The sequence below is a fragment of the Heliangelus exortis genome, chromosome 2 (genome assembly GCF_036169615.1).
Source record: "Heliangelus exortis chromosome 2, bHelExo1.hap1, whole genome shotgun sequence".
NCBI classification, from domain to species: Eukaryota; Metazoa; Chordata; class Aves; order Apodiformes; family Trochilidae; genus Heliangelus; species Heliangelus exortis.
In genome coordinates this window covers 150,403,853-150,418,601 of record NC_092423.1, presented here as the reverse complement: position 1 = coordinate 150,418,601, position 14,749 = coordinate 150,403,853, and the positions used below count along the sequence as shown (strand labels likewise).

The window sequence follows — 14,749 nt, the reverse complement described above, 5'->3', positions numbered from 1 at the left end:
GGATGCTCGCAGAGGTCTCTGAGGAGCACCCTCCCTGTCCTTACGTGTTGTGGGAGGAGGAGATCCAGTACTGGGACAGGGGGTGGTTCATCTCCTCGGGCACCACGCGCTCGTACTTGGAGTCCATCACCATGTTCTCCTTGGAGAAGAGGTAGGTGAGGAACTGAGGGGAAAGCAGAGAGGTCAGAGACTGCCAAGAACGGGTAAGGCACCCCTGGGTGGATGCCTTGTGGGGTCACCCACCTCATCCAGCTGGAAAGAGGGATCTGTTGCCTCGCTGGAGTTCTCCTTGAGGTAGGTGCACATGTAGTCCCGCACCATGCCCACGTCGCTGGCCCAGGGTTCCTGTGGTCCAAACATGGTCAACATTATGGGAAGAACCAGGCTGGGGTATCCCATGGGAGTCCCTGAGGGTTGGGACACCTGAGAGGGTCTCTAAGAGCACCCACCTTCTGGTCATGCAGCAGGAACTTCTGGAAGTCGTAAAGGGAGACCTGGCACAGCTCAGGACGGTCCACATTCCTGGGACACAGAGTGATCATCATGGAATCATGGAATGGTTTGGGTTGGAAGGGACCTTAAGGATTATCCAGTTCCAAGTCCCCTCCCATGGGCAGGGACACCTCCCACCAGGTTGCTCCAAGCCCCATCCAACCTGGCCTGAGACACTTCCAAGGATGGATGAGGCATCTACAGCTTCTCAGGGCAACCTGGGCCAGGGTCTCCCCACTCTTGCAGGACTTGGTGTAGACCCCATGGGGGAGTGCAGACCACTAATGTCCAACTCCTGCCTCCCTCCTGGCAGCTGCTAAGGGGCTGGGGGAAAGGACAGCCCACGAGGTGCAAAGGGCACCTTGAGATGGTGCAAAGGGCACCTTGAGATGTTGGGTGCTGCCCATGCCACCCGGAGAAGTGGGCACACACTGGGGTTGGGTGGTGTTGCCCAAGGGTATGGGGAGGAGGGCAAGGAGAGGTGTCACCAGATTCCATGTCTACTCACATCCCTGCTCCCAACCCCGCTCCTTCCCACTTTTCAGACCCCCCTTCCCATCCCCACCATTCCCTCCAGCCCAAGCCTGCCCCAACACTGGGAGATGCTCTAGGGACACAAAATCACTTGGACCTGGGGCCACGGGACCACCTGGGACTGGGCCATCCAACCACCCCATCCAGACCTGGGGCCACAGGACCATCTGGGCCCAGGGCCATGGGACCAGCCAGATTCTCCACTCTCTGCTCTTCACCATGGCCTGGCTGAGTTGCCCACCCAATGGAGTGGGACAATTTAAGGGCTTATAGGGAAGCTGAGGAGGGAATTTTGACAAGGGCACGGAGTGATGGGATGAGGGGGAGTGGTTTCAGGCTGCAAGAGAGGGAACTGAGATATTAGGAAGAAATTCTTTGGTGTGAGGGTGGTGAGACCCTGGCTCTGGTTGCCCAGAGAAGCTGTGGCTGCTCCATCCCTGGAAGTGTCGAAGTCCAGGTTGGATGGGGCTTGGAGCAGCCTGGTCCAGTGGAAGGTGTCCCTTGCCCATGGCAGGGGGGGGTGGAACCAGATGATCTTTCATCTGGTCTTTGGGTACCTCCCAACCCAAACCATTTGATGATTTTGTGATCTCACCCTTACATCTTGGCTGGGCAGGAGCTTTTGGGCTCCCAGGTACTCACCTCAAGGGGAAGGAGAGCTCCAGCTGCTCGATGACCTGCAAGGCAAAAGAAGGGACCAGGCTCAGCTGGTTGGGGTCATGCCCCAGCAGGTGGGGGCATGCTCAGGAGGACAATCCCTGGCTCTTACCGACTTCTGTGCATCAAACATCAGGTTTTTGTAGAACTGGATGAAGTGGGAGAAGGTCATCTCATTCCTGGCTTCCACCTCCTGCCACAGAGGGTGATGCATGAGACTGGGACTAGAGCTGGTGACACCAGGGCCAGTACCAGCCCAGCTCTGGGGATTCAAGGACCTTTTCCCAGAAGGAAAGTGTCCAGAGTGTCCTTACCACGAGCTTGTCCCGTAGAAACCTCATGTTGGGGACACGGTAGTTCACCTGGGGCAGCATGGCCTTCAGGTCCTTCACTGTGATACTGTGGGAGGGCAAGTTGAGCATCAGGGCACTGGCCAGACCCCCCAGAGGTTGGACAACCCCTGGATGGGCCTCAGCTTCCAACACTGAGAGTCCCACCCCAAATTCCAGTGCCTGTTGGTGGGGCTCCAACCCTATCAGCCCATGGGCCCTGAGATCAGCACAGGACCCCTAATTGCCCTGGACCTGGCATGAGTGTGAGCAGAAGGCTGAGGAGATGGAGTCCATCCAAGAACCAGTTGGGCTCTCTAAGCCATCATCCCATCTGGAGGTGGTGCCCATGCTCATAACCATTTAAAGCCAAACTGACTCAATCTGGGGATCTTTCTTGGCTTGAGGAGGTGGTTCTGGGCTACATTATTGGTCCAGCCCCTCCTGGCACTGGTGGAAATGCAGCAGCTGGGCACGGGGGCATCAGGGTCCCCATGGTTCCTACAAGACTTCAGTCTGAATTTTGGTGCTTCCAAGAACTCCAGATAACCTGGTACTAACTTGTCCCACCACCCTTTCTCCCAGCCTGGCTCAACCTCCCCATTTGAGGTGTAACTGCAGGGAATGAACTGGTCCAGTGGAAGCCACCAGCTCCTCCTTGGCATGGGGACATTCCAGGTGCTCACCTGCCTTCCCGTGCCCGGTCCATCCCATCAAACTGCTTCCGCAGCCACCTGGGAAGGGAAGGATGGAGAGATGGCTCTCAGCCCCGGTGGGGATCAAGCCCCAGGGGAGTTTTGTCTCCTAGATGGGACTGGGAAACAGGACCCACTTGTCCTTTCTCACCTCTCAATCTGCAGTGGGGTCTGGGCTTTTTGGGTGTCTGCCACCAGCCAGTTGAGTCCCGTTATCCATAGGTTGATGTCCTCCTCGCAGAATGCTGGAGGAGGGAAGAGGAGGGTGGGGAGGTCAGGGTGGGGGAGATGGGAGGCCAGGGAGAGGCTCAGAGCCCAAAGGTGGCCAGAGGAAGCCCACTCACCAGCCACGCTGAGTGTCCTCAGCCTGAAGTCCATCCCATAGAGGATGATGAAGCACATGGTGAAGTCGAGCTTGCGAGCATCCTCGGGGTAGCGCTCAAAATCCCGGGAATTCTTCCCCAAACGGATCTCCTTAATCTCCCGAATGTCAACTGTGAGAAGAGAGGGAAATGGGACTGTCCCAAACCATCCTGCTGACACAGGGCCACGCCTGGGGGCTTGGGGAGGCTGGGGGGAGGTGGGAATCCAGGAGACCACGTGCCCTCTGGGAATCTTGTCCCCAAGATGCGGTGTCCCCATGGCACCATCCATAGGGGTGTGACATGGTATTGGGGGTGCTGTGGCCATGTGTCCTTTAGGCAGATATGTCCCCACTGTCCCCAGGGACATGTCTGCTAGTGTGATGGCACCATGCGTGTCCTCCAGGGTATCCCAGAATGGGGCATCCCAGTGGCACTGCCTGTTGGTGCATGACAACACCATGGGTGCCATGGCCAAGTGTCCTCCAGGGAGCTGTGTCCCCAGGACAGGGTGTCCCTTCAGCTTTTCTTCATCTGTGTGTCAGCCCCATGGGTGCCGTGGCCAAGTGTCCTCCAAGGAACCACATCCCTGGGACATGGTGTCCTTGCAGCACTGCTGAACTTAGAATCCTAGAATGGGCTGGGTTGGAAGGGACCTCAGAGATCATCAAGTCCAACCCTTGATCCACTCCCCCCGTGGTTCCCAGCCCATGGCACTGAGTGCCACATCCAGGCTCTTTTGAAATATCTCCAGGGATGGAGAATCCACCCCTTCCCTGGGCAGCCCATTCCAATGCCTGATCATCCTCTCAGTAAAGAAATTCTTTCTAATGTCCAACCTAACCCTCCCCTGGCACAACTTGAGACCTCTTGTGCCCTCTTGTCTTGCTGAGAGTTGCCTGGGAAAAGAGCCCAACCCCCCCCTGGCTCCAACCTCCTTTCAGGGAGTTGGAGAGAGTGATGAGGTCTCCCCTGAGCCTCCTCTTCTCCAGCCTCAACACCCCCAGCTCCCTCAGCCTCTCCTCATAAGATCTGTGCTCGAGTCCTTTCACCAGCCTAGTGACAACACCATGGGTGCCATGGCCATGTGTCCTCCAGGGAGCTGTGTCCCCAGGACAGGGTGTCCCTGCAGCATTTCTTCAGCTGTGTGCCAGCCCCAAGGGTGCCATGGCCAAGTGTCCTCCAAGGAACCACATCCCTGGGACGTGGTGTCCTTGTAGCACTGTTGCACTTGCATGACAACACCATGGGTGCCATGGCCAAGTGTCCTCCAGGGACCCATGTCCCCAAGACAGGGTGTCCCTTCAGTATTACTTCATCTGTGTGCCAGCACCATGGGTGCCATGGCCAAGTGTCCCCCAGGGATCCATGTCCCCTGGACAGGGTGTCCCTACAGCATTTCTTCAGCTGTGTGCCAGCCCCATGGGTGCCATGGCCACGTATCCTCCAGGATGTGGTGTCCCCACAGTGCCACCTCCCACCTTCCCAGCTTTCTGGGTGCTACAAATCCCCCAGGCTCAGCCTGCCCCATCCCAAGCAGCACATATCCAGCCACCTCTCCTTTGCCTTTTCCTCCCCCCAAAACCAGACCCTGCTCTGGGATAGGCTGAGCTCATCTCTAAATTGAAGACATCTGCCCAAAGGTGGCAATTTGGAGCCCCAGGAGCTGGGACCACAGGGCGTTTCTTTCCTGCTTCTCTGCTCTCTCATTATCTTGCTATATAAAGCCCCACCAGTGGCTGAAGGGTTGGGTTTCCGGATCACAATCTTCCTCACTTACTCCACCACTGAAGGAGATTTCCAGTCCTCTGGTTTTGCCAAGTGGACGCATCCCAGTGGGAGCAAACCAGTAATATTTCATCATCATAATAATAATAATAAATAATAAATAATCATGCGATGATCTTAATAATAACAACAACAGCCAAAGTTGTTCTGGAGATGATCAGCAGCACCCCTGGGTAGTTTTGCCCTCCACCAGCACAGGAAAGGGTTTTGTATGGTTGAGGGTGACCAGGGGTATTGTCCTGCTGAGGAAATGGGTCATTTCCTGGAGAATTTCCAGCCCGGCTGCGTTTCCGATGTGGTGGTTGGGGAAGGGTGCAGGCGTGCTTGAGGCCTCGACAGAAACCCTCAGCCTGACCCAAAGGGGATAAAAAAAACCCCAAACCAACAAAAAAAAAAAAAAAAAAACTCCAAAAAAAATCCAAACGCTAGGAAGAATAAGAGTTGGGGGGGAGGGAGGAAAAATTGGGCAAGAAAAGAGGTGCAGGATGGTTTTTCTTGGCCAAAAAGCTCGGGGCAACACTGGAGGCTTTATCCAGCCTTCACTCAGTAGATGACCACAAGCCAAATTTCATGGATAAGGGTGGGATTTTAGCACAAGTGAGCCACAGGAGGTCTGGGCTCCTGCCTGTGCTTTGGTTTGGGGCTGGATCTCAAGAAATGAAACCTCGTTGTTGTCTCTCCCTCCCCGTGGCTCGGAGCAAACCCTCTTTGGTACAAACAGGGAGACATTTGGGGGCAATAATGAGCTGAGAGGTTAAAAAACAGAGGCTCATGCCCAGAGCTGCCCATCCACAGGGTGAGAAGTTGGTGGCCACCAGGGCTCTGCCCAAAAGTCCAACAGAGTCACCCCCCCCGTTCAACTCCACCAGGAATGGGCCCCAGAGCCAACCCCTGGGCACTGCCAATAATCACAGAATCATCAAATTTTTGGGGTTGGAAGGGACCTTTAGAGGTCATCTAGTCCAATCCTCTCTTTCCATGGGCAAGGACATCTTCAGCTGGACCAGGTTGCTCAAAGCCCAGTCCAACCTAACCTGGGATGTTTCCAGGGATGTTTCCAGGCATCTCCTGTCTCTCTGGGCAACCTGGGCCAGGGTTTTACCACCCTCAGTGTGAAAAATTTCCTCCTACCCTCTCCTCTCAATCTCCCCTCTTTCAGTTTAAAACAATCATCCCTTGTCCTGTCACTACAGGCTCTGCTAAAAAGTCCATCTCTGGTATTTTTTTGGGTTTTCAGTCCCCTTTTAAGCATTCCTCTAGTGAGGAAGAGATGGAAGAGTCTTCATTTCCAGGAAATTAAGTATTAAAGAGACAAATCTCCATCCCAGGATGGTTGAATCCCAGCAGGAGCAGCACAGAAGAGTGAGGTGCTGCCCTCTGAGCAGAGCAGAAGCATCAGCCAAGGGCAGGGATCCTACTAAAAAGTCCACCCCACCCCCCCCTTTCTCAGAAGCCCCCTTTGAATATTAGAAGGCCACAAGAAGTTCTTCCTGGAGCCTTCTCTTCTCCAGGCTGAACAATCCCAATTCTTCTCCTCCTCAGGGCAGATATCCTGAAGAGCCAGGGGAAGAGGGAGTGGAATACAAAGCAGGCAGCAGCTTCCTGGAAACCACATCTGCAGCGGATTTGCAGCCATCATGTCAGAACTATGTCTCCAAACTCCTCCCTGCATTGTCTCAGGGGTCCCGGGTGATTAAAATGCTCTGGAAGTCAGTTCCAGCTGTGAAAATCCTTTTTTTCTTGTCTGTTTTTTTTTTCCTTTCCCCTTCTCTTCTAATGCAAAGTGTGGTTTTAAATAGAGAGATGGTGGGAAGATGATGGGAGGACCAGGGTCTGGCCCGATGGCTTTTAGGGATGCTGAGAGCCCTGAGAGTTTTCTTAATGGAGAAAAGTGAAATAAAGCTGCTGGAGGGAATGGTTGTGCTGGGAAATCCTGCTGGCCTGGGCACAGCTGTGGTGACAGGAGCCATGTCCCCTCCTCTTTGTCCTGGTCCTTTTTTTTTGTGGGACACAGGGCAGCTGAGACCCTTCTGTGTGGTGGGGACTGGGTGGTGACATCCCCTGGGGGCCCTTCCTGTTTTTGTGAAGCTGATTTTAACTGAAAAAGGTTTAAATACAAGATTTAAATATGAGATTAAAAAAAAAAAAAAGATGTAAATAAAAGATTTAAATACGAGATCTGCATAAAAAAATTAAAGAAAAGATTTAAATACGAGGCCTAACGAAAAGATTTAAAGAAAAGCTTTAAAGAAAAGATTTAAATAAGCTATTTCCTCCTGGTTCAGCAGCATCAAATCCCACCTGGATTTTCTCCTTCCCAAAAGGTCCTGTGTCTAATTAGCCATCAAGGTTGGAGGTGTGATCCCAATTAGCTGTCATCATGGCAAACCACCCCTCCGAAATGCTCTCGGGTGCTGCCATCAATCCCTATTTGGTTGAATTCCTTCCAAAAATCCCTTTGGGGGCTGTTTTCTGCTCGAGTTCCTCCTAACCCTGGGGACTGGGATCTGCCAGGGCCGATGAGCTGGAAACCTTTCCAGGATGAGGTTAATTTTGGAGGCCACGCTCCAGGCAACCCCATCAGCCTTGGACACGCGTCCAACGGGGGCTTAACCAAGCGTGTAATCAGCTCCGGGTGGCTCAGGGAAAACCAGGATCCATGTCCTGGCACTGAGAATCCATAAAAGAGACATAGGGGGTTGTCAATTGTCCCCTCTAATCCCCCTGCAAGGATGAAGGAAGGATTTAAAATGTCCCGGGCAGGCGTGAGGTCTGGCACGGGGTGGGAGAAAGACCCCCGGGGGATGAAGAGGAGATGCTGACACTTCCATAAAAAAACATGGAGAGGGATTTTATGGACCAAGGGATGGAGATGCTCCATCTCAGCCCTAAAACTAGGGTTTCTCTCCCTTAGGGATGGAGGAAGCAGGTGGTGGGGTTGGATGTGCTGTTTCCACAGGGATTTTCCTTTCCCTTCCCACTTCTGGAGGATCCTGGGGGATGTCCCCGGGGGATGGAGAGGAGATGCTGACACTTCCATAAAAAAACATGGAGAGGGATTTTATGGAAGCTGGACCAAGGGCTGGAAATGCTCCACCTCAGCACTAAAACCAGGGTTTCTCTCCCTTAGGGATGGAGGAAGCAGGTGGTGGGGTTGGATGTGCTGTTTCCACAGGGATTTTCATTTCCCTTCCCACTTCTGGAGGATCCTGGGGGATGTCCCCGGGGGATGGAGAGGAGATGCTGACACTTCCATAAAAAAACATGGAGAGGGATTTTATGGATCAAGGGCTGGAGATGTTCCATCTCAGCCCTAAAACCAGGGTTTTTCCCACCTAAGGATGGAGGAAGCAGGTAATGAGGTTGGATGTGCTGTTTCCACAGGGATTTTCCTTTCCCTTCCCACTTCTGGAGGACCTTGGGGATGTCCCCGGGGGATGGAGAGGAGATGCTGACACTTCCATAAAAAACATGGAGAGGGATTTTATGGAAGCTGGACCAAGGGCTGGAAATGCTCCATCTCAGCCCTAAAACCAGGGTTTTTCCCACCTAGGGGTGGAGGAAGCAGGTGGTGGGGCTGGATGTGCTGTTTCCACAGGGATTTTTTTTTCCCTTCCCACTTTTGGAGGATCCTGGGGGATGTCCCTGGGGGATGGAGAGGAGATGCTGACACTTCCATAAAAAACATGGAGAGGGATTTTATGGACCAAGGGCTGGAGATGCTCCATCTCAGCCCTAAAACTAGGGTTTCTCTCCCTTAGGGATGGAGGAAGCAGGTGGTGGGGTTGGGTGTGCTATTTCCATAGGGATTTTTATTTCCCTTCCCACTTCTGGAGGATCCTGGGGGATGTCCCCAGGGGATGGAGAGGAGATGCTGACACTTCCATAAAAAAAACATGGAGAGGGATTTTATGGAAGCTGGACCAAGGGCTGGAAATGCTCCATCTCAGCACTAAAACCAGGGTTTTTCCCACCTAGGGGTGGAGGAAGCAGGTAGGGGGGTTGGATGTGCTGTTTCCACAGGGATTTTCCTTTCCCTTCCCACTTCTGGAGGATCCTGGGGGATGTCCCCGGGGGATGGAGAGGAGATGCTGACACTTCCATAAAAAAACACAGAGAGGGATTTTATGGACCAAGGGCTGGAGATGCTCCATCTCAGCACTAAAACCAGAGTTTCTCCACCTAAGGATGGAGGAAGCAGGTAGGGGGGTTGGATGTGCTGTTTCCACAGGGATTTTCCTTTTCCTTCCCACTTCTGGAGGATCCTGGGGGATGTCCCCGGGGGATGGAGAGGAGATGCTGACACTTCCATAAAAAACATGGAGAGGGATTTTATAGACAAAGGGCTGGAGATGCTCCATCTCAGCCCTAAAACCAGGGTTTTTCCCACCTAAGGATGGAGGAAGCAGGTAATGAGGTTGGATGTGCTGTTTCCACAGGGATTTTCCTTTCCCTTCCCACTTCTGGAGGACCTTGGGGGGTGTCCACTCATTTTCATGGAAGGTTTTGACTGGTGCATGGGAGAAGCCAGGTACTAAGTCATGGGTGGGGAAACTGAGGCAGGGCATCAAGACCTTGATCCAGTGGTACACAGTGCTCCCAAAAAAACCCCCAAAAACCCAAGGCATGAGAAAAATGTTATTTCCATGAGCAGAGAACCATCTCTTCCTCGTAAGGACCACAAGCACCTCTCCAAAAATGGGTGTCCTTCTCCACACTCATCCCTCTTCCTCCTTCTCCCACAAAACCTTCTCCCATGTCCAACAGGTCCAAACCAAGCATGGATCTGATGCTCATCCCCAGGTTCCACTCTCCTTCCCTGCTCAAAACCTCACCACAGGTGGGAGCAGGGCTTGAGGTCGACCTCTCAAAGCAGAAGCTGAATCCTCCTGGAAATTTTTCTCCATTTCATGCAAAATCAGCCATGGGTGGGGGGGTTGGGGGTGGCTGTTGGGTGATTTTTAAGGATATCCCCCTGAGGCCTCCTAGAGAAGAGGTCCCTGTCACCTCCTAAACCTCCAGTGGGGGCTTTGCCAGGTGAGCTGATGCCCCAAAACTGAGTTTTATCTTGTAGGGGACTTTGGGATGAGGTGATGGTCACCCCAAACCTGTGTTTTTATCTGTTGGCTCATTTTAAGGGGAGTTGCAAGCCTAATGAGGACCTGAGCAGCAAGGCCTGGAGTCCCACCAAAGCCAGATGCTGGGATTGTGACCCCCCAGCCTATTAGCCACCAGAGAATCCACAAGGAAGAGGGATTTTTTTTTTTTATGGATGCTGCAGCAAGAGCATCTCCTGTACCTGATCCCAATGCCACCAAACTTTGCACTGACACCATTAAGGGACACAGGGCAGTGCCCAGCTGGCCAAAGCCTCTCTGGGCTGCATGGGGTCACCACAATGCTCCAGCCTGTGCTGCCTTTTGTCCCAGCAGCCTTGAGCACCCCATTTTGGGGGATAAAAGCACCACGACCAGAAAAGGACCCTTTATCTCCTTGCCAGGGAGGGTGGCAAACCCCAAGGGAGCAGCTTGAACCCCACAGCAACTTCTGGGCCACACCAGCTGGGATGGAGGAGGTTGCCTGGTCCAGCAGCTCCTGCTTTTTAACCCTTTTATATCCCCCCATGGCAGAGCACCCCAGTATGGCCAGGGAAGCCACCGTGGTAGGGGATCCCACTACAATAGGATGTCCCACCAGGCACCTCTCAGCCAGACACCCCACTGAGTCAGGACATCTCACCATGGCCAGGAACACCCCACAGCCACTCAGCCCACCATGAGTGGGCATCCCACCATGACCAGTACCCCATAATCAGGTGCTCCACCACAGCAGGACATCCCCACCACAAATGGGGACATCACAGCCACAGCACAGGTGGGACATCTCAGCAAGGGACCCCAACTTCAGTCACCCCACCACTGCAGGACATCCCACAACAAGCAGGCACCCCACAACCAGGCACCCCACCACTGCAGGACATCCCACCATGGTCAGGCACCCTATAGCCACGCACCCCACTGTGGGTGAGGATCCAAGGCATGGGTGGGCACCCCACCAGCTGTCACTCCACCATGGGTGTGCATCCCACCATGGCCAAACGCCCCCAGAACCAGCTCCCCTACCAAGTTAGGATATCCCACCATGGTCAGGCACCCCACAACCAGCCACCCCACCATGTCAGGACATCCCACCATGGTCAGGCACCCCAAAACAAGACATCCCACCATGTCAGGACATCCCACCACAACCAGACACCCCACCACGGTAGAACTTCTCCCCACAACCACGCAGACCATGGTCAGGCACCCCACTACCAGTCACCCCACTGTGGGTGTCATGGCCAAACACCCCCAGAACCAGGTCCCCCACCACTGCAGAACATCCCATCACTACCAGGCACCCCACTACCAGTCACCCCACTGTGGGTGAGCATCTGAGCATGGGTGGGCACCCCCAGAGCCAGGTCCCCCACCATGTCAGGACATCCCACCATGGTCAAACACCCCACAGCCAGGCACCCCACCATGTCAGGACATTCCACCATAGGCAGGCACCCCATAGCCAAGCACCCCACTGTGGGTGAGCATCTGAGCATGGGTGGGCACCCCCAGAGCGAGCTCCCCCACCATGTCAGGACATCCCACCATGGTCAGGCACCCCACAACCAGCCACCCCACCACTGAAGGATGTTCCAACACATCCAGACACCCCCCATGGTAGAACTTCCCACCACAACCACGCAGACCATGGTCAGGCACCCCACTACCAGTCACCCCACTGTGGGTGTCATGGCCAAACACCCCCAGAACCAGGTCCCCCACCACTGCAGAACATCCCATCACTACCAGGCACCCCACAACCAGGCACCCCGCCACTGCAGGACGTTCCACCACATCCAGACACCCCCCCATGGTAGAACTTCCCACCACAGCCAAGCACAAAATGGTCAGGCACCCCACTACCAGGCACCCCACTGTGGGTGAGCATCTGAGCATGGGTGGGCACCCCACCAGCAGTCACCCCGCTGTGGGTGTCATGGCCAAACACCCCCAGAGCCAGGTCCCCCATCATGCTAGGACATCCCACCATGGTCAGGCACCCCACAACCAGCCACCCCACCACTGCAGGATGTTCCAAAACATCCAGGCACCCCACTACCAGTCACACCACTGTGGGTGAGCATCTGAGTATGGGTGGACACCCCCAGAGCCAGGTCCCCCACCATCTCAGGACATCCCACCACAACCAGGCACCCCACAACCAGGCACCCCACCATGTCAGGACATCCCACCATAGTCAGGCACCCCATAGCCAAGCACCCTGCTGTGGGTGAGCATCTGAGCATGGGTGGGCACCCCCACAGCCAGGTACCCCATCATGTCAGGACATCCCACCATGGTCAAAGACCCCACAACCAGGCATCCCACCATGTTAGGATATCCCACCATGGTCAGGCACCCCACAACCAGGCATCCCACCACTGCAGGATGTTCCAAGACATCCAGACACCTACCCATGGCAGAACTTCCCCCCACAACCACGCAGACCATGGTCAGGCACCCCACTACCAGTCACCCCACTGTGGGTGTCATGGCCAAACACCCCCAGAGCCAGGTCCCCCACAGCTGCAGGACATCCCATCACTACCAGGCACCCCACAACCAGGCACCCCACCATGTCAGGACATTCCACCATAGGCAGGCACCCCACTACCAGTCACCCCACTGTGGGTGAGCATCTGAGCATGGGTGGGCACCCCCAGAGCGAGCTCCCCCACCATGTCAGGACATCCCACCATGGTCAGGCACCCCACAACCAGCCACCCCACCACTGCAGGATGTTCCAACACATCCAGACACCTACCCATGGCAGAACTTCTCACCAAACCACGCAGACCATGGTCAGGCACCCCACTACCAGTCACCCCACTGTGGGTGTCATGGCCAAGCACCCCCAGAACCAGGTCCCCCACCGCTGCAGAACATCCCATCCCATACCAGGCACCCCACAACCAGGCACCCCACAACCAGGCACCCCACCATGTCAGGACATCCCACCATAGGCAGGCACCCCATAGCCAAGCACCCTGCTGTGGGTGAGCATCTGAGCTTGGGTGGGCACCCCCAGAGCCAGGTCCCCCACCATGTTAGGACATCCCACCACGGTCAGACACCCCAAAAACAGGCACCCCACCATGGTCAGGCACCCCTCAACCAGCCACCCCACCATCTCAGGACATCCCACCATGGTCAGGCACCCCACAACCAGGCACCCCACCATGTCAGGACATCCCACCACAACCAGGCACCCCACCACTGCAGGACGTTCCACCACATCCAGACCCCCCCCCTCTATGGCAGAACTTCCCCCCACAACCACACAGCCCCCCCCAGCAAGCATCCCAGCAGCGGGTCCCCAGCCCCCAGCACTTCTACCCCCAATACTCACTCTCCCCCTCCACCTTCTCGGCCGTCCTGCTCCAGATGATCTGCCGGGTTTCCAGCTTCACCTGGAAGGTCCTTCTCTCCGGCCTCTGTGATTTCTTCTGGTAGAACAAGGTGAGGACGGTCCCCATCTCCAGGCACCGGAGGATCCTTCCCATGTCCCCTGGCTCCATCCTGCTGTCCTCCAAAAAGCCATTGACGCTGGTGCTGAGCCTGGCCACGGACATCTTCAGTGCGAGGCCATCGCCCGGCGGAGCCGCAGAGCTGAGGTTGTCTCATGCAGGAGAGGACGAACCAAAAAAAAAAAAAAAAGAAAAAAAAAAAAAGTCGAAAAAAAAAAAAATAAAAAACCCTCCCCCGGGGGGAATTTTCTCCGCTCTCCCCGAAGGCGTCGGTTTCCCCCTCCGGGTCCCCTCGGTCAGAGCGAAGAAGCCAGCGATGTCCCCTCCGTCACATCACGGGCAAGGTTTGGTGGCAGGAGGGAGGGGAAGGGGTGGGTTGGAGGTTCCGTGACCTTCTGGCCGAGGTTGGATCCCGGTGTTGGCATCCAGAGGCGGTAGGAGAAGGTTGGGAGCGTTGGGATCGATGGCCGAGGAGGAGAAAAAGCATCCGGCTGCTGCAGGGTGGAGAGGGGAAAAATCCAGCCGGAAAAAAAAAACCACACACACACAAAAAAAAAAAATAAATCCCCAAACAAAGAAAAAAAAAAAGTCACCCCCCAAAATTGATGGTTGGGGATCCCACCCTGGAAAGGGTTTGGGAGAAAGGGTGACGGCGAGGTGGGTGCTGAAGGGTGCTGGCCCAGCCTGGAGAGCAGAGGGGGCTCAGCGGGGTGGGATGCGGGATGCGGGATGCGGGATGTGGGATGTGGGATGGGGAGGGAGGTCCGGGTGGTGGTGGGGAGGGAGGAGGAGGAGGAAGAGGAGGAGGAGGGGGCTCCCGCCAGCCACCCACCGCCCCTGTCTCTCCTCTCCTCTCCGCTCCTTAATTTCGGGCTGATGAAATGGACGCCCAGAGGAAACTGCAATCACACATGGCCGGAAAGAGATCAGAAAGGAATTTAAAAAAAAAAAAAAAAAAAAAAAAAAAGCAGGATCTTGGAGAGAAAGGAAAATCCGAGCGGGGGTGGGGTTGAGAGAGGGGGGGGCGTGGAAAAAACCGGCTGAGGGTGACATCTAGAGGAGCTGAGGATGGGGACTCGGCTTGGTAGGGATACCCCAGGTCCTGCTGGAAGCTGGAGGAGGGGGGGGGGCATCTCGGGAGGTGGAATGGGGTCAGCTGGGTGAAAACGGGGTCGTTTGATAAAAATAAAAATGGAATGAAAGAGGAGGAAAGAGGAGGAAAGGACTCGCTGTGGGATTTTTTGGTCCTGGCTGTCCACAGCTCTGTGAGTGGAGTCACTGCTGTCATGAGTTTTGTTCAGCCTCAGTTTTGGGGTTTGGGGTCTG

General features: G+C 55.1%; 1 protein-coding gene across 2 annotated transcripts in view; it reads right to left on the bottom strand.

The window, feature by feature from the left end:
* Positions 1-14,345, bottom strand: part of LOC139793604 (1-phosphatidylinositol 4,5-bisphosphate phosphodiesterase gamma-1-like) — a 29,270-nt gene extending 14,925 nt beyond the window's left edge. The window contains exons 1-11 of one of the 2 annotated variants that reach the window (XM_071738532.1): positions 14,256-14,345; positions 13,306-13,914; positions 3,052-3,201; positions 2,859-2,952; positions 2,699-2,746; positions 1,998-2,082; positions 1,796-1,876; positions 1,669-1,703; positions 450-522; positions 244-345; positions 45-163 (exon numbers count right to left, since the gene is read on the bottom strand). In XM_071738532.1, the coding sequence (XP_071594633.1) occupies positions 45-163; positions 244-345; positions 450-522; positions 1,669-1,703; positions 1,796-1,876; positions 1,998-2,082; positions 2,699-2,746; positions 2,859-2,952; positions 3,052-3,201; positions 13,306-13,528 (1,010 nt within the window). In that variant the 5' untranslated portion in view covers positions 13,529-13,914; positions 14,256-14,345. Of the gene's footprint in view, positions 1-44; positions 164-243; positions 346-449; positions 523-1,668; positions 1,704-1,795; positions 1,877-1,997; positions 2,083-2,698; positions 2,747-2,858; positions 2,953-3,051; positions 3,202-13,305; positions 14,037-14,255 lie in introns of those variants that run through there. The other variant, XM_071738531.1, reaches the window with a different exon arrangement.
* Between the last annotated feature and the right edge of the window lie 404 nt (positions 14,346-14,749).